This window comes from Camelus dromedarius, chromosome 2 (assembly GCF_036321535.1).
Source record: "Camelus dromedarius isolate mCamDro1 chromosome 2, mCamDro1.pat, whole genome shotgun sequence".
In the NCBI taxonomy this organism is placed as follows: domain Eukaryota; kingdom Metazoa; phylum Chordata; class Mammalia; order Artiodactyla; family Camelidae; genus Camelus; species Camelus dromedarius.
Window position 1 is genome coordinate 14,955,093 of NC_087437.1, and position 18,649 is coordinate 14,973,741.

Consider the following 18,649-nt stretch of genomic DNA (forward strand, 5'->3'; position numbering starts at 1 on the left):
AGAAGCCAATTTTCAGAATGCAAAAGAATCATGGGAGAAGGGTAACTAGCAATGAGGATTGCTCTTCTACACTTCCCATGACTTGCACACAGGATTTCTCATTTAATCCTATAAGGTAGCTCTTGTATCCTCTAAGAATGCATAAGAGGACCAACAGCTCAGAGAGATTACAAGCTATCTAGACTCCGACATCCAGCAAGCAAATTCAGGCCCTCCCCACCACTCCCGACTGTCTCACATTGCATGAGGCCTGCAAAGTTTTAGCTGAGAGTTAGCACCAGCCAAGGAGCCTTGCTTATATGTGCCTGGCAGGGCTGACGAGAGTGGCTCACACAGGCAGATGTTTAGGGGCATGAAATTGCCCAGCCTCCCAGCCAGGCGGAAGGCCCAGGAACCCAGGCCAACCCGGCTCTCACCCAGGGCTCTGGCTAGGGGTAGATCTGGTAGGTGTGGCAGGAGCAAGACAGGAAATCTTATCAAGGTGGGCCCTGGGGCCCGTGCTCAAGTCCCTGCCGGTCATTTCCAGCCATTTGTGTGCAAGTCTGTCCTCATCACTTTTCCCAGTTACAACCTCCCAGCCTCTCTCCAGCACACTAGGAACCAAGCTCTTTAGTTAAAACTAGAACCATTCTTATTCCATGGACAATAAAACTTGCATCTTTTCTGTTGGAAACAATTTCCTGAATTAATTAAATTGGAAAACTGAAATCATGAGTTGACATTCTTTCTATTCCCAGTTTTAAAGACCAGCATGTATTTGCTGTTAAAGATGGCAGCTAACTTGACTTTGACAGGTTTCACTTAGCATATTTATTCTGGTGTAAACTTATATTCTCCTTAGCACAAAACATCTGGCCAGAATATCCTTACAGTTTATCGCTCATTTACTACTCTTTCCTAACAATTGTTAATGCATAGAACGTACTCTTGAGTATCCATTCCTCTGCTGCTCCACAGTGGAGGGTGAGTTGCTGGTTTATAAGGTCAGTAGCTTCATGCATTTGGGGAAGGGCTATACACCAGCCAATGCTCTGATGATAATGTATTCTTACTATTGTGTTTTTCCAGTTCAGATTCATCTCCACCTCCTGGAATGACTTGTAATTCCCCTCAGTCAGTTGTTGGGAAGACCCTTTCAAAGAGAGAAGGAATGATTTGGGATAACTATGCTCCATAGGGAGGTGGCAGGCTTTGATTGTAGACGGACACCCTGGAGGCTCCAGTCATGTTAACACTCCCTTTTTTGGTGTCTTCCTTGTAGGGTATCTTGCCGTGGCTGTGGTTAAGTCATCATCAGGTGATGATCTCAACTGGAACAATCTGCGAGGCAGGAAGTCCTGCCACACCGGAGTGGACAGAACTGCTGGCTGGAACATACCCATGGGCCTGCTCTACAACATGATTAACCACTGTGACTTTGGTGAGTGAGCTCTGAGAGGGCACTGTGGTCAGGACCAGGTGGAAAGATTTCAGGGAAGAGTGCGGTACGGTACAAAATGCTGTGGCCCTGGTTCTATGGTAATACAGTTGGTTTAGTGAACTTCAAGGAAATATCTAAAAGTAATGGTAGGGCTGAGGAGCTGGATCGGAATGGTTCTTCTCAGTTGCATGCAACAACTTAAGTCAATATACATCTACTTCTCTCTCTCTCATACAAAAGACCAGAGATGAGCAGTTCCTGGCTGATACTGTCATTAGAAACCCAGGCTCCTTTCTCTTCCTTCTCCGCCATTCTGAGCATGATGCCTCTGTCTTCAAGGTCACCCATGGTTGCCATTACATTCATGACAGGCAACCTCAAGGAACAAGGAGGAAGGGCACTTGAAGTATATGCCACCTTATTAAAGCAGCCATTCAGGAACTCTAACCCAATTACTTCAGCTAACTTCTCACTGCCCCCAAATGGGATATATAGTCACATTTAGATGTAAAAGAGGCTGGGAAATGTCATCTTTTATTTGGGCATGTTTCTGCCCCAAATAAAACTAGATTTTTGATCAAAAAGTTAAAAATAGAATTACCATATGATCCAACAATTTCACTTCTCGGTATTTATTGGAAGAAAACAAAAATACTAACTTGAAAAGATATATGCACCCACATCTTCACTGCAGCATTATTTATAATAGCTGTGATACAGAAAGAACCTAAGTGCCCATCATGAATGAATGGATAAATTGTGGTTTATATATACATACAATAGAATATTATTGAGCCATAAAAAAGAAAGAAACCTTGCCACTTGCAACAATGGCAAGTGGATGGACCTTGAAGGCACTATGCTAAGCGAAATAAGTCAGACAGAGAAAGACAAATACTGTATGTTCTCATTTATATGTGGAATCTAAACAAACAAACAACAAACTCAAACAACCTGAGCTCATAGACACAGAGAGCACATTGGTAGTTGCCAGAGGCATGAGTTGGGGGTGGGCAAAGTGGGTGAAGGTGCTCAAAAGGTATGAGCTTCAGTTATAGAATAAGTAAGTCATGAAGATGTAATGTACAGCATGGTGACTATAGTTAATTATGCCATACTGCATTTTTGAAAGTTGCTAAGAGAGTAGGTCTTAAAAGCTCTCATCACAAGAAAACAATTTTTTATGTGATACATCACATTAACAAAATGAAGAATAAAATCAAGTGATCATCTCAATAAATGCAGGAAAAAAGCTTTCAGTAAAATTCAACATCCATTTATGATAAAAACCCCTGCAGAAACTGAGTACAGAGGAACACACCTCGACATAATAAGGGCCACATATGACAGACCCACAGCTAACGTATCCAACAGTGAAAAGCTGAAAGCATTTCCTCTACGATCAGGAACAAGACAAGGATGCCCGCTTTTGCCACTTTTATTCAACCTAATTTTGGAAGTCCTAGCCACAAGAAAAAAAAATTTTTAACTCTGTAAGGTGATGTATGTTAACTACACCTATTGTGGTGATCATTTCACAATATATTTGCAATAGCGAATCATGTTGTACACCTGAAACTAATATAATGTTACATGTCAATTATATCTCTAGTAAAAAATTAATGGAAGAACAAAAAGGCAAAAACCAACTTGATCTTTGTTACTAAGAAACCCTGGCTGGACAGCTACAAGCCTTGCTACGAGACTTTCTAGGTGGTGGGAGGGATCCTGGGGTCTCTTTAAGATCTTGGCAGTCTCACCGAATGACTGCTCAGCAACTAGGCCCCTTCAAAGGCATGGAAATCAGTTTATTGTGTGTCCTCTGATTATCTTCAGTTATGAGCTTAGTTCTACCCCCTAAAAATCTGCATGTAAGTTCACTATGGACATGTTTTCTTATGGTTCTTATGCACTTTAACTTCCTGAGCTACTTTAAAAGGAGAGGCCTCTAAAGACCGCTACGCACCAGGGAAGTCCCGTGTGTGTGCTGGTGGAGGGGAGGGATTTGGAGATGAGACCGCACTTCTATACTGATGTGTTCTGCGACATCAGTTTGCCAGGAAGTACAGTGTGGCTGGGTCGACATTCAGCAGTTCTGTGGCCCACCCGCAAGGGCACCCGCTCTGCTCTCCTGAGCTTCCCGGCAGTTATTCAGCCACGGGAGAGCCGGTGAACTGGGAGTAAAATCCCTCAGCACTTTCTTGCACTTGGAGTTCTAAGTCCTGTTAAAGACTCTTCTAATAAACAGCAGAGGGAAGAAACGCCTGAAAGCAAGCGGCACAAGCTCAGGGAGCGAGACCTCCAATTTTACCCTTTGCAGGTCGTCTTCCATCTCATTTCCATCACTTCTCTCTTTAGACAAGTGACGAGACTATTGGGAGGCCCGTGGGATCCCCGCCCCCTGAACTGTGATGGTCACTAACCATTCCCAATCTCAATCAAGTTTCCTTTTAAAGCCTACAGACTGGCAGGTCCTGAGTTGGTGGCAGGTCACAGGATAAGTATGTTCTACCTATCCTGGGCCATACCCACCTGTGATGTGTTAAAAAAAAAAAAAAAAAAAGGCCACTCCTATTGAGTCAGGAAGAGCTGACTCCATCTCATTCTCCTGCACAGATAAATTTTTCAGTTCAGGCTGTGCCCCTGGGTCTCAGAAAAACTCCAGCCTCTGTGCTCTGTGTATCGGCTCCGAAACGTCTCCGGGAAAGGAGTGTCTTCCCAACAACCATGAGCGATACTACGGCTATACAGGGGCTTTCAGGTGAGTCTTATAACCTTCATGCAAATATAATAATAACCTCAGCCCTGACAAGATTCCTTTTGAGGAACTCAGGTGAGATTCTTACGTTCCCAGCCTGTTAGTCCTTCCTGTTATGGTGCCACATTTACAGACGTGTGTAGAGACCTGTGTGAAGTGGCATCCAGGTCCCTCAGGACACTGTCTCTGGACCTGTCGGTCATAGACAGCAAAGAGTGGCAATATGGTGCAGATGAGAAGTTCCCAACAGGGGGCGATTGGTCCCTCAGGGGACATTTGGCAGTGCCTGGAGATGTTTTTATCAATAGGGTTGGGGGTGATACTGGCATCTAATTAGTAAAGGCGGCTCAACATTCTGCATGCAAAGGACAGCACCCTACAATAAAGAATTATCTGGCCCCAAATGTCACTAAGTGCCAAAGTGAGGAAACCTTACTGTAGTTGAACAAACATAGGAGTCAACCGTCGGACTCATGCTCTTCTGTGCACCTCTGGGGGAACCATGGAAATATGCAAAAGTAAAGTACGTGATTTTTACATTCTGAGTAGCACCTCTGTCTCATGGAGTCTTTATCATTTTTTAAAGAGACACCAGTGCACCTTATGACCGTATTACTTTTTACCTACCCTTTCTGACTCAGGCCTGTGTCACGTAGCAGTTCATGAATCCATCAACTTCACGATGATGGTGGTATTATAACCAAACTTCTCACTAGGGAAGGAAAAAGCAAAGATTACCCCAATTTTCCAGTTAGAACCACCTTGTGAGTTAGAGTAAATACAATTCACAGTCCACAAGTTTCCAATTTTGCAAGTAGACTGTGAATAAGGAATCACCTTGCTGGAAGACTGCCCTCCTAATGTCTGTGCTGATGCAAGGAAATGGATGCAGCTCTGTTGGAGAAACTGTGCCAGAATTTAGAATTTAGTGTGTAGAACTGAGACTGTATAACTGCAAAGCCTACTAGAGGTGTTGTTTCCTTTTTCTTTGTTACTTACATCCATAATATGTAAGAATTAGTGATAAAGTGGGAGTCACAGTTGCTACCAGATGGCCAGTGCTGGTTCTATAAGGTGACCTTCCTGAATGACAGAGGTGTCTCTGACCTCTTTTCTTCTCTCTCCCTGTCTGGGACCCTGCAGGTGTCTGGTTGAGAAGGGAGACGTGGCCTTTGTGAAGGACCAGACTGTCATGCAGAACACAGATGGTACGTGCACAACCCTTTGTTCCCGTAAATCAGGGTCACTGGTTCGCTTGTGTTCAAGATGTCTTTGTGGAAGTGTTATGGACTTTGTCAGGGTCCAGAGCTCTGATTCTCAATCTGTCTGTTCAGTGAGGAGAAAAGCGTTCTCCTGGGAAGGCAGAGTGGCAAGAACCATGGGGTTCCCAGTGGCTCTGACTCCCCTCCCAGGAGCCTTCCCACAGGTGCAGGCCCTGTGCCTCCTTTCCCCTAAATACTTCAGGGCACATTTCCTAAGAATGAGGGCTTTCTCTTACATACCCACATCACAATGACCACGATAGGAAATTTATACTAACATGGATTAAATACTCGTCATGTCCATAGTCCCTATTCAAATTTTGTGAATTATCCCCCAAAGGTCCTTTATAACTATTGTCTGTATTTCCAGGCCCAATATATATTTAAATATACTACAGGTCCACTGAAAAAAAAAAACACACAGACAGTGGCACCCCTGTAGGAATGAGCACCTAAGACCTTGGCTTCTAGAACCATTCTCCAATAGAAGGAACCAGGGACCCCTGGAAAAATAGCTGATTCTGGGACAGGGGCAGGAAAAGTATACAGTGAACCCAGAACATGATGCTGAAGCGCTCAGAGAGATGGGACATGTCAGAGCACAGGACCATTCTAAAGGCCCTCCACTGACCAAATCTGGGACATTTTGAGCATTAAAAGAAATAGTTGTAAGAAAGAATAACCCATTGAATAAAATAAGAACACATGAGTCCATCCTGATTAAACAAATGAGTATGAAGGGAAAGATCTTCCTTATGACAGAATGCTAATTCTAGATGTAGAAATAATTATGAAGCTAAAACAACTACTATTTGGCAACCAATATAGTAATAACTGATTCAAGCAAGGACCTTCAGTGGGTACTAAACTAGCGGGTGAATATGTGAATATTAGATGGCTATGACATTAACAAACACGACAAAAACTTTTTGAAATGTTGGTAAGAATGAGCATTCCCATCTGTCCACTCTGTATCACTAGCTGCTTATAGCACCCCCTAGAGTCCAGGTGGTTATTACTTCCCTCCCTTCCTCATGCCCTTTACCCAACCTCATTTCGAATGAACTACTGCAGGACCAACTCCTCCAAGAAGCCTTCCCAGATGGCACACCCCATCCCACAACAGAATCCTCTGTCCACACTGCTTTTAATGTCGAATTCATCACCTTCTGTAATAAACTGGCTACAGGGACGCTTGGAGTCCTTTTCCCCTCCTCTTATATTCCATCACCAGCCACAGTATGTGGTACACAGAAGTTGCTAAGTACATACTTGAAGGAATATTGGTTTGGCTAATTTTTCTTTCTTCCCTCCTGTTATTTTTGCCTTTTCCTTTAAGGGCTGTCCTTTTTCGGGCTACCTGAGTGTTACCCCAGACTGGTTCTTTGCCACCCCCTGATTTCTTCTTGTACCCTTCTGAATAGGATCTCTATTTGCCCCTGGGATCATTTTTATGTACAAAGTACACTGGCATTGCAACCTCAACTTGTAGGAATCCAAACTCCTCACCCTTCTCTCAAAACCCAGTCCTCTTCACACAGCCTCTGCTCCTATGGAAGGGCTTCAATATACGCCCTGCCAGTCAAGCCTAGATTAGTCTCTCAGTTAGTATGTTTTTGTTTCTTCAGAATATGTCTTCATTAAATCCTATGGTATGTTGTGATATGGAAGAGTCAGGATACAAAGGCATGTGGACTGTATGATCTAATTACGTAGATATGTGTCTGCATATTATACGAGGGTCTAGAAAAGAGACCAGAAGAAAGGCACCAATGTTGAAAGTGAATGCTGTGGGATTATAAGGGTTTCAAAGTTTTCTTCCTTCAACTATAGCATTTTACAAATAAGCCACAATAAACAAGCATTATTGTTATTGGAAAGAACATTTTTTATCATGCCCTTCCAGATGCCCACTGCTCTTAACCCAGACTGAATCATTTCCCTTCTTATTTTTCCTAATTATCCTATTTCAGGCTGATGCATTAACACTGATTTCCATTCATAAGTCCCCAAAGATCCACTTTGCTTCCCACCTAAATGCTATACTCCATCCCACACTCAGGGCGTGCGGGGCCTGGGCGTGTTCAGCCCAGCTGCCCAAGACTCTGTCCCAGTGGGCTGCTCTCTCCCACCCATTAGAAATACCAGGCACCTACTCGTCCCTGCATCTTGCTAGAACCCGCCATTCTCCCACAGAAAAGCATTCCTTTCTCCTCTCAACCCTATGCATGTTACAGGACACACCTGAAACCTTGCCTTCTCCAGCTACCTTTCCCAGGTTAACGTGCTCTCATTGGGCTCACTCCCCAGCTCCCATAGCATTTAGAGTGTGTCACAAATAAAAAATATAAAATGTTATGATCTGTGCCCTGCATTTTTTCCTCTTGGTATGCGTGCTATTTCACCTCCAATAAGACTGTGTCTTGCAGAGGGCTGAGAACATAGTATTGAATAAATGCTTAAATTGCTAAGTAGAATAGAATGGGTTTGGAGAGAATCAGGCTGGATTTCATTGGAAGGTGTTGAGGTAGAGGGACTAGTAAGAAAGGAAAGGAGAAATATTAGAAGGTGAGCAAAAGATGTGTGCAATTGCTGGTGGGGAGAGAGTTTTGGAGTTTTCTATTCAAACCGAAAGTGTCCACTTGAGAGTATAGAAAAAGGGGTGTTTTTTACCTTGTATATAAATAAGTTTAAAATTTTGTGATAGCTAATTCATGTATTAGTTGCTCAAGTAAATGAAAAAATTAAATAAAAACTAAATTAAGAAAAAGACCACAATCCTGCATTTTAGGAGAGAAGCACGAATTGGGAAAACTTATTTGAGAATTGCCTCAGGAGGAAGGAGCTTAAACCCTGAGAATGGGTGAGATTCTCTTTTTTAGAGAGAATACAGAAACAATGAAGCAGAGGGCTGAGAACAGGAATATGGACCTGTACACACAGGGGCATGCGTGCATTGCACGCAGAGCTAGTATAAAGGAGCCCGGTTTCAAACACTGATCCACCTTCCAAAGGGGCATCTGGGGAGAGTTCTTTTGCTTGCTAGTGCCTGATGGTATAGCACAGAGATTGTCAACCTGCTTAGAGGGTCACAGTCTTCCTATGCTGGAGCATGAGGTCCAAATGCTTTGGGATTTAGTAGAAATGAAGATCTTTTTGAACATCATCCACAGAATGTGGCTCACTCTCCCCAGCTAGGTGGGCAGATTGGAAGGCATGGTTGCTGGGAATTCCTGGCAAATCTCTGCCTCTCCACATCACTGTAACCTCTGCTGGCTACTGGGTCCAGGCCCTCCACATGCCAGTGTGTTGGTCACATCCCTGCCCTGAGGGTGCCTTGATCAAAGCTGTCGCTGACCCACCTTTTCTGTACCCAGGAAGGAACACTGACGCGTGGGCAAAAGACCTGAAGCCAGAGAATTTTCAGCTGTTGTGCACTGACGGCACCAGGAAGTCTGTGAACGAGGCTGAGAGCTGCCACCTGGCCAAAGCCCCACATCATGCTGTGGTCTCACGGGAAGATAAGGCAGCTTGTGTTCGCGATGAGCTACTCAGACAGCAGGTATGGACCGGCCAGGGCCTCCAACCCTTCCTTCCCCAGGTGGGTGTGGACTGTTTGGGAGAGTTCACAGCCAAGTGCCAGCCCACATTCCAGCATTCTTTTTCGGAAGGCAAGAATTGGGAGGGCATGGATTGTGGAACTGGGTCTCCCAGGCCTGGCTCCTCTTGTATCTTCTGCTCACCGACGGCCACACACCATCTAATGCACATTTCCCGGGTCTAAGCATCTCCCTTCCAGCTGGGCTCTGACCTTGCTCTGTGGTACCCTCACATTCCCCCGCCTCTGCCTTTTTTTTTTTAAATGAAGGTGACTGGTCCTGTTTCCCAGCCCTTCTTGATACGAGTCATGAAACGTAGACTGTGTTTCTCTTGCATAGGCAGACTGAGAACCATTCCAACAGGCAGAAAAACCCAGGAACCCTACCCTGAGGGAGCTTGTCCTCTGGGGAAACAACCAACCGGGGCTGGCCTTGTTGGGGAGGGGTCTGCCTGTGTGTTCTCATCCTCCCCCCGCAAACACCACCCACCCTCAGCAACAGCGTCCTGCCTGCTGATCCACCATCAGTTTTCTTTTCTTTTCTTTTTTTGATTAAGATAGCATACCTTTGTGAGTCCTCTTAAGGTAAATGATACTAATAATTAGTATTTAATAAACATTTCCTGGGTTCTAGACGGAATGCTAAACTTTTTGTAATTATTATTTCACTTATAATCTTAGAAGGCCTAGAGGAGTCAAGCCTCTTATCAAGACAGGATCAAAGATGCAGTCAAACATGAACTTTCAGCAGCTACCTGTACCAGCCCTCACTGGGTGGCTTATATTTAATATCTTCTTTGATAATAACACTTAAAGGGGACACGTTTTTGTCCTCTCATTTCCTGGAAGCAGTCTCCAAGGCCATGGCCAATGAAGTGGGGAAGGGAGATGGGGCCAGGATAGACCCCACAGAGGACTCTGGGGCCTCATGGAAGCATGGATTTGGGGTCCATAATTGTGTGAATGCCAGGTGAGGGATGTGGGGAGATCCTGGGACATCCTTTGCAGCCTCCCTTTCTTCCCAGGGCTGGTTCCCAGCTCCTTTAGCCTCCTCCTCCAGCCCATCCTTGTGCTCCCAGCAGCTCTTTGTCACAGGTCCTCATGTGCTTTCTGTCCATTTGACAGCTTGTATTTGGAAAAAATGGAAATGACTGCTCGGGCAGTTTTTGTATGTTCCAGTCAGAAACCAAGGACCTTCTGTTCAGAGATGACACCAAATGTTTGGCTACACTTCCGGACAAAACAACATATGAATCCTACTTAGGACATGCATATGTCACGGCTGTGTCTAACCTGAAACAATGTTCAAAATCAAGTGAGTAGAAGGAACAGCATGGGGAACCTGCAAAGCAAACACAGTCGGGGTTCTGGGTGCTGGACACAAAAGGAGGAGTGAGCTGTAGTCACCAGGAGATGACCAATGGACAAGAGAAATAATGAGGGAACAATGCAATCCCAGTGTGAATGAAAGGCTACTCGTATGCCCAGATGGTTAAGGGGACATGGCTGAGGGCACTGAGGCAGTGAAATGCTTGGACATGCAGAATTCCATGCTATTCCTAAAGAAAGGAAGAGAGTGATGCATCTATGCTAATGGCTCTCTCTAAACTCCTTTTTATACAGAGCTGCACTGTTCGAAATGGTAGCCTCTAGCTGCATGGGGCTAAATTTATACTAATTAATATTAAACAAAATTTTAAATTTAGTTCCTCTGTCACATCAGCCATTATTTAAGTGTTCCACAGATACATGTGGCTCTATGTAGGAGACCAAAGAGAACATTCGCAGCATCGCAGAGGGTTCTTTTACATGGCGCTGCTCTTGAGAGCTCGAACAATGATCGGTTCTGGTAACTCTAAAGTTGTCCTACACACTACAGGCATACCTCAGAGATTGTGTGGGTTCTGTTTCAGAACACTGCGATAAAACAAGTCACATGAAGTTTTTGGTTTCCCAGCGCATGTAAAAGTTATGTTTGCACTACACAAAAAGTGTGCAATGGCATTATGTCTAAACAATGTCTAACAATGTACGTATCTTAGTTAAAAATTCTTTATTGCTAAAAAATGTTAACTATCATCTGAGCCTTTAGCGAGTCATAATCTTTTTGCTGGTGGAGGGTTTTGCTTCCATGTTCATGGCTGCTAAAGGATCAGGGGGGTGGTTGCCTAAGGCTGGAGTGGCTGTGGCAATTTCTTAAAATAAGACAACAATGAAGTTTGGCACGTCAGTTGACTGTTCCTTTCATGAACCATTTCTCTGTAGCATGTGTTGCTGTGTGATAGCATTTTAGCCACAGTAGAACTTCTTTCAAAATTGAGGTCAGTCTTCTCAAGCCCTGCTGCTGCTTTATCAAACAGGTTTACGTAATATTCTAAACCCTTTGTTGTCATTTCGACAGTCTTCACAGCATCTTCACCAGGAGTAGACTCCATCTCAAGAAACCACTCTCTCTGCTCATCTATAAGCAGCAACTCCTCATCCATTAAAATTCTATCATGAGATTGCAGCAAGACAGTCACATCTTCAGGCTTCTCTTCTAATTCTAGTCCTCTTGCTGTTTCTACCACATCTGCAGTTACTTCCTCCCCTGGAGTTTTGAACCCCTCAAAGTCATCTATGAGGGTTGGAATCAACTTCTTCCAAACCTGTTCATGTTGATATTCCGACCTCTCCCATGAATCAAAATGTCCTTAATGGTGTCAAGAATGAGGAAGCCTTTCCATAAGCTTTTCCGTTGACTTTGCCCACATCCATCAGAGGAATCATTATCTATAGCAGCTATAGCTTTATGAAATGTATTTCTTAAATAATAAGACTTGAAAGTCAGAATGACTCCTTGATCCATGGACCGCAGAACGGGTGCTGTGTTGCCGTCACTGCAACAGCATGAATCTCGCCGTCCCTCTCCATCAGAGCTCTTGGGTGACCAGGTGCACTGTCAGGGAGCAGTCATATTTTGGAAGGAATCTTTCTTTCTGAGCAGCAGGTCTCAAAAGTGGGCTTAAAATATCACTAAACCGTGTTTTAAACAGATGTGCTGTCATCCAGGCTTTGTTCTTCCATTTCTAGAGCACACACAGAGTAGACTGTGCATAATTCTTAAGGGCTGTAGGACTCTCAGAACACTAAATGGGCATTGGCGTCATCTTCAAGTCACCAGCTGCGTTAGCCCCTAACAGGAGTCTCAGCCTGTCCTTTGAAGCTTTGAAGCCAGGCACTGACTCCTCCTCTCTAGCTATGAAAGTCCTAGATGGCGTCTCCTTCCACAAAAGGCTGTTTCACCTACATTGAAAATCTGTCATTTAGTGTAGCCACCTTCGCTGACTACCTTAGCGAGGTCTTCCGGAGAACTTGCTGCGGCTTCTGTATCAGCGTCCGTTACTTCCCCTCGCACTTTTACGTTATGGAGACGGCTTCTCTCCTTAAACCTCATGAACCAACCTCTGCAAACTTTTCTTCTGCAGCTTCCTCGCCTCTCTCGGCCTTCACAGAAGTGAAGAGAGTTCAGGCCTTGCTGTGGATTAGGCTTTGGCTTAAAGGAATGTTATGGCTGGTTTCATCTTTTATCCAGACCACTAAAACTTTCTCCATATCAGCTATAAGGCTGTTTCACTTTCTTATCATTTCTGTGTTCACTGGAGTAGTATTTTTAATTTCCTTTAAGAACTTTTCCTTTGCATTCATAACTTGGCTAACTGTTTGGCACAAGAGGCGTATCTTGGTTTTCGACATGCCTTCGTCACTGAGCTTAATCATTTCTAGCTTTTGATTTAAAGTGAGAGTTGTGTGACTCTTCCCTTCACTTGAATGCTTAGAGGCCACTGTAGGGCTATTCACTGGCTTAATTTCAATACTGTTGTGTTGGTGGAGCAGCCAAAACACACACAACATTTATCGATTAAGTTTGCTGTCTTAATGGGCATGGCTGGTGGGGCCCCAAAACAGTTTAACAACAGTAACATCAAAGATCACTGATCACAGATCACCATAATAATAATGAAAAAGCCTGAACTATTTAAAGAATTACCAAAATGTGACACAGAGACAATGAAGTGAGCAAATGCTATTGGAAAAATGGTGCCAATAGACTTACTGGACACACGGCTGCCACAAACCATCAATTTGTTAAAAAAAAAAAAAAAAAAAAAGAAACACAATATCTGTGAAGTGCAATAAAGGGAAACACAATAAAATGAGGTGTGCCTGAACTCATCTAGGACATCAGTTTTCTAAGAGTTAGAAGACGGTGAAACACACCTTTGCACCATAGCTATGTTAGACATCATTTCATCACGTGGAATCATTTGGAAGACGTGGGAGAATACCGTGTAGCTATAGGGCGAGTATTCTTCGGCTACAGAGTCCAGGTCCATGAGCCACGGTCCTTAAGATATTGATTCAGCAAGTCTATGCCAGGTTCAGGGCTTCTGCATTTTAAGAGCTGTCCACATAATTCTAGTGTAAGGAACATGCTTGTCAATGGCCACTGTTGTGAGCACCCCAGTTATATTTACCTAACCTGTATCATTCGTGATGGAGGAGACTCTGACTCTGCTGGACCCTGCTCCATCCCCAGCCCCTAGCATGGAAGCCGACACGTGCTGGGTGCTTAGCGCATCTCCTTATGTTAGTTCCTCACCTGACTAAAGAGGTCAGAGAGGAGTCCTCCTAGGTTCCTTCCAGCCACATGGACTCAGGTGTGGGAGCCCCGTTCATAAGACACAAGGTGGGGGATGATGTGGGGGATGATGTGGGGCAGGGAAATCATGTCACCATCCTTGGTGTGGGGCCCAGTGTAGGTACAGGGGCTGCGCAGGGAGGAGGAGGAGGCCACTGGGGGAATGGCCATGTCCACCCATCAGAAGAGCAGGGCAACAGGTCTGAGTACCTTTTTATCAGGCTTAACTGTTAATTCACTCAACAGAAAATAAATACAGGTAGATTTTAACTGTCCTACCTCTCTGCTTTGCCCCCACAGAACTCCTGGAAGCCTGCACTTTCTACAGAGATTAAAATCCAAGAGTGGGGGCCACCACCTGCTGGAGATGGGAGCTCACATGATGCATATGCTTCCCCCTGGTTTTGCTGGCTTGAGTGGTTTGGTTGCCTTCACAGTTTGGTGGTGGTGGCACCTCTGCAGGACAAAAAAATAAATAAAAATTATTATTGGTTTTATCTTTTTAAAATTTCATTTTTTCCTAAATGTTTGGTCTGAAAGGATTTCTTTTATACCATCTGACTAAACACATGTGCAGCTAGCCCTTCCTTCAGAGCTCAAGATCCATCTGCACTTTGCCACAGCCACACCTTCTGGATACAGTCCCAGTTGCAATTCTTTCTAAAAGGGATCTGCATGGTAATTATAATAGCATTATAGTAGAATCAATGGCACATGGCTGTGCGTGTGTTTGTGTGTGTGTGTGTGTGTGTTGCTAGGAAGGGGCAGGAAGGAGGATGTGGGGTGAGTATTGAGATGGGGTGCTCAAGGCAGTAGAGGAAAAGAATACAGATTTAAATATTTAAAAAATAGTTTTAATACATTTCATCAAATATACTTGAGGCCCTGACCCTTAAGTCTTGGAAAAGTGAATCACTGGAAATTCTTCTTGCTAAAAATCATCCTGGACCCCGATTCCCACAGCAGCCACTGCCCCATCTCCTCCCCTTCTGAGTGGAGCTCCTGAAAGGTGGAGCCTCTTTCTGTCCACACCTCACTTGTTGTTAAAGGCTGAACACACAGAAATCAGCCTTCTGCTCTACTCACTCCCCTGCAGCTACGCTGGTCAAGGTCACCATCCACCTGCCAGCTGTGAAAACCAATTTCAGTTCTTTTATCCCGGAGTCTGTTGACACTGTTCACCCTTCCTTGGAGCTCACCCCAGCTTCGCTGACGTGGCAGCTCTCTGCTTTGGTGCCTCCCTCTCTGTCCATTTGTGGTCTTACTGTGGGTTCATCCTACCAGTTCTGGAAGTGCAGGGTAATCTTCCTGGGGTCCTTCTCTTGATCCAGTGCTCTTCTCACTCTCCAAACCCTCCCTAAGGAGTGAGAATGCCTCCTGGGCATCTATATCTATAGCTCTGATCCCTGCCAGAGTCCCACACTTATACCTCCTCCTTCCTGGGCATCGATACTGTAGAGTTCTCACAGTAATCCGAAGTCCAACAAATAAAAGGCGAGGTGATCATCTTGCCTCTTCCTTCTCCTGCCTCCCTAATCCTACTGTTGTTTCCATGTGTTTCATATCAGTTAAAGACATGGTCTGCTACCCACTCACAGGAGTCGTAAACCGAGGAGTCAAATTTCAATTCGCTATTTTCCCTCATTCCACATCCAATGTCAGCAAGTGCTGTTGAATGTGCCTTCTAAACAACTCTGCGGTTTGCCCCTTCATTCCCTAATTCCTACCACAGCCTCAGTTTACACTCAGGGGCAGAGCTGCAGGTAGGGGGTTTCTGGACCCAAAAGTCTACATCTCTCAAGTTTCTAGTATCCAAGGAAACAGACCGTGGGTCCACTTTGCAGTCCAGACCTGATGTTCACGTTTTCACACACAGCCCTGTTTTCCTTTGAGCCTAGCAACACTTGACTTTATGCAATATCCACCCAAACTCCATCCTCACCCTAAATTCTATGATAACTCTTTCTTTTCCTTTGTTTGGTGAGATGCCCCACCATTCCTCTGGCATGCGGTCTGTCTTACTGCAATGAGTCAACAAATCTAATTTTATCGGCAATGCACTGCGTACCTACTATGATCCAGGCACTGCTCTCGGGACTGTGAACACAGCAATGCATATTATAGTCTCTGAAAATAATTTCTGTTCATTTTTATTTATTCCTCCCGTTACACTGCCTTCCTGTCAGTACATCTGTACAGAGAAATGTCTGAAATCATGTTCACCAGACCCTATAGGTATAAAAATTAAGGTGATTTGTGGCTTTCTTCTTTGATCTTTCATTACTGCTTGAGTTTTTAATATAGTAAACATGTCTCATTTTAATTCTTTTTTTTAATGCTCTATTTTTTCAAAGAAACAGAGTTAAAGAGATAAACCAGGATAGAAGAGTCACATGATTGGTGTCCCTGAGTCTGAGATAGGCTCTGTTTTGTGATTTGGAGCTACTGGGAACAGAAGAGGGAAAATGTATCCAGTGAATGAGCCATTTTAATTAGTGGAAGAGAAGGAAAAATCATCTATGTTGGTTTTGTTGTAACTCTCCACCTGCTGTTAGAAGCAGGGAGCAGAGCACGTTCAGCCAGCAGCAGTCAGTATCTGGGAGTCCTTCTTCCACACTCATCCCCACAGAGCCCCCGGGGTGCTGTGGAGCCCTTGGGGCGGAGATGTGAGAGGACAGGAAGCCGCTGACACCATCCTCTCCCGCTCTCCTTCCTGATCATGGTGGCACCACCTCCTCACTCGAATGTGGAAGGTGTGCACATTTCTTCTGCCTTCATAACACCCAGGAAACAAACTGAAAAAACAATATGACCCTGTCTTATCATGTCAAACCCTTCCTTCTTCATGCCCAAATTTCACTGCCAACACAGCACTTGTTCACTCACAGAGCTCTGACTACAAATCCTTATGCAGTCAGCCCAGTTACAGCAGGTGTTCTCCATGTCTGGTCCTTCCCCTCTTCCCTGCATTTTTAGTCCCTAAGAGAAGTTATAAAGGAGCTGTGTGTGCACGCGCGCGTGTGTGTGTGTGTGTGTGTTGGGTGGGGGATACAGAGCAGGGATCAGGACCATAAGAAAGAAAAGAAATAGAATGTGGTACGATTACTGTCAGTTCTGATACTTTTAATTGATAATGCTAACTTAAAATATAGTAGGTGGTTTACTCCCTTTAACCTCACATCCTAAACATCCTTCCCTGATCTGGAGTCCCTGTTGCCCAGCTTTATCAACAAAATGCCTGGAAAATGAATTGTGCTGTGTCAGAGCGTATAAAGGCACCCAACTGCCTGGGATCACCAGGTGGGTTACTTAACCCCCATCTCAGTTTGCCTTCTGTAAAACTAGGATAGTGGGTCATTGTGAGGATTATACACATTAATAAAGTATTTAGAACAATGCCTGGAACTAGCAAGCACTCATTAACATTAGTAATTAGTCTCATGACCCACCCTCTTCTCCACCTCCTACAGTCTTGCTTCCATAACCCCCCTCCCAATCCTCACCCTGATGTTTCCCCTGAGCCCACTTTCATTCAAGCCTCATCATCTGTTGCAGAGATGCTGCTATTTCCAGGACATATTTTACTCCTGTGTCACTGACTCTCCCTTCTTAGGCTTCTTGGTGTGGTCCCCTCTCCTCCTCACTCTTCGTGAGCTCCATGATTTAATGACCACTTGTTAACATATGACTCTCAAGTGAAAATAGCACCTACTGCTGAAACCTCACATTCGTTCACTGTAACACCTGCTTGATATACGATTTTAGATTTCCTAGAGTTAATGGAAACTCCACATACACAAAAGAGAGGTGATTTTCATCCTTGCTCTGCTCCCAGCTCCAAAGTCTCTCTAACTGAATTCTCTAATTTATGTTAAGCACTTTGATCTTCCCAATAATGCACACCAACTGCTTCAGATGCAGTCTTGGTAACTCTCCTTCTTAACTCGGCGTATCCAGTTAATCACCAAATCCTATATATTTTCCTTCTAAATATCTCTCATAGCTGTGGCTGCCTTTCCACACTTACCTCTGTCCCTGGCTCAGCCCCTGTGCCTCATTTGTCAAAATACTGCAATAGTCTCCAGCTAGTCTCCCTGCCCCCAGTCTTTTTTCTCTCAAACCACAGCTCTCCGTTGATCTGCCAATCATCAATCTCACCTCCAACCAAAAATTCTTACTGCATTCTGGATAAGGCCTAGGTTCCTCAGCATAGCACACATTCCCTTCAGGCCTGGTTTTTGCCAACATTTCCTGTTTCATCTTCTGCCACTTATGCTGCAAAGACACCTGTTAATGACAGAGACTGAAAACCGGCAGAGCCCCTAGGCTGGCCACTTCTGACCCGATGAGGTGTTTTATTTGGGCCACAAGTTTTTATTATTTGCTGAAATTTGAAAAGTGGAAAATTTCCCTTAAAAACCTTTCTTTCTGGCTTATCTTGAAAAACTGAAGAACTGGCCACCGTGGTCCCACATACCTGCCTGGCAGAGTGGTGGCTGCCTCCTTTGGGCAGGAGTGCCAGCTGCAGTTTTCAATCATCCCCACCCCGCCTATGGATTTTCCTGGCTGCTTCCCTTAATGTAGGTATTTCAGTTGCAGCCCTAGATTTACAGTGTGGGGACATCGAATTGCTCACTTTCTTCTGCACAGAGCACCCTTTTTTCTGTCACGCCTGAAGAGGCTAATGGATCCTTCTTGGCTCAGTTCCTGGCATTTTTCTCCAGGAACTGTTCTCTGAACCTACGATGGACTAAGCGTTCCTACTTGCATTCTCATATCGCTACTTAAAATCCTCTGTCACCCCGTGCCACATTATATTCAGATGAAATGTTTGTGTAATGCTTGAGTTCCTCGTAAGACTCACCTCTCAAATGGAGCGACTGGAAATCCTCAATAAAGATTTCTTGAGTCATTCATTTTATTCACCCAT

General features: G+C 44.4%; 1 protein-coding gene across 1 annotated transcript in view; it reads left to right on the forward strand.

The window, feature by feature from the left end:
* The window catches only part of LOC105085291 (serotransferrin), a 30,090-nt gene extending 15,874 nt beyond the window's left edge, over window positions 1-14,216 (forward strand). Inside the window, exons 12-17 of the mRNA XM_031437367.2 lie at window positions 1,262-1,420; window positions 4,037-4,181; window positions 5,322-5,386; window positions 8,818-9,002; window positions 10,164-10,353; window positions 14,020-14,216. Coding sequence (XP_031293227.1) covers window positions 1,262-1,420; window positions 4,037-4,181; window positions 5,322-5,386; window positions 8,818-9,002; window positions 10,164-10,353; window positions 14,020-14,054 — 779 coding nt within the window. The 3' untranslated portion in view covers window positions 14,055-14,216. The remainder of the gene's footprint in view (window positions 1-1,261; window positions 1,421-4,036; window positions 4,182-5,321; window positions 5,387-8,817; window positions 9,003-10,163; window positions 10,354-14,019) is intronic.
* Window positions 14,217-18,649: the final 4,433 nt, after the last annotated feature.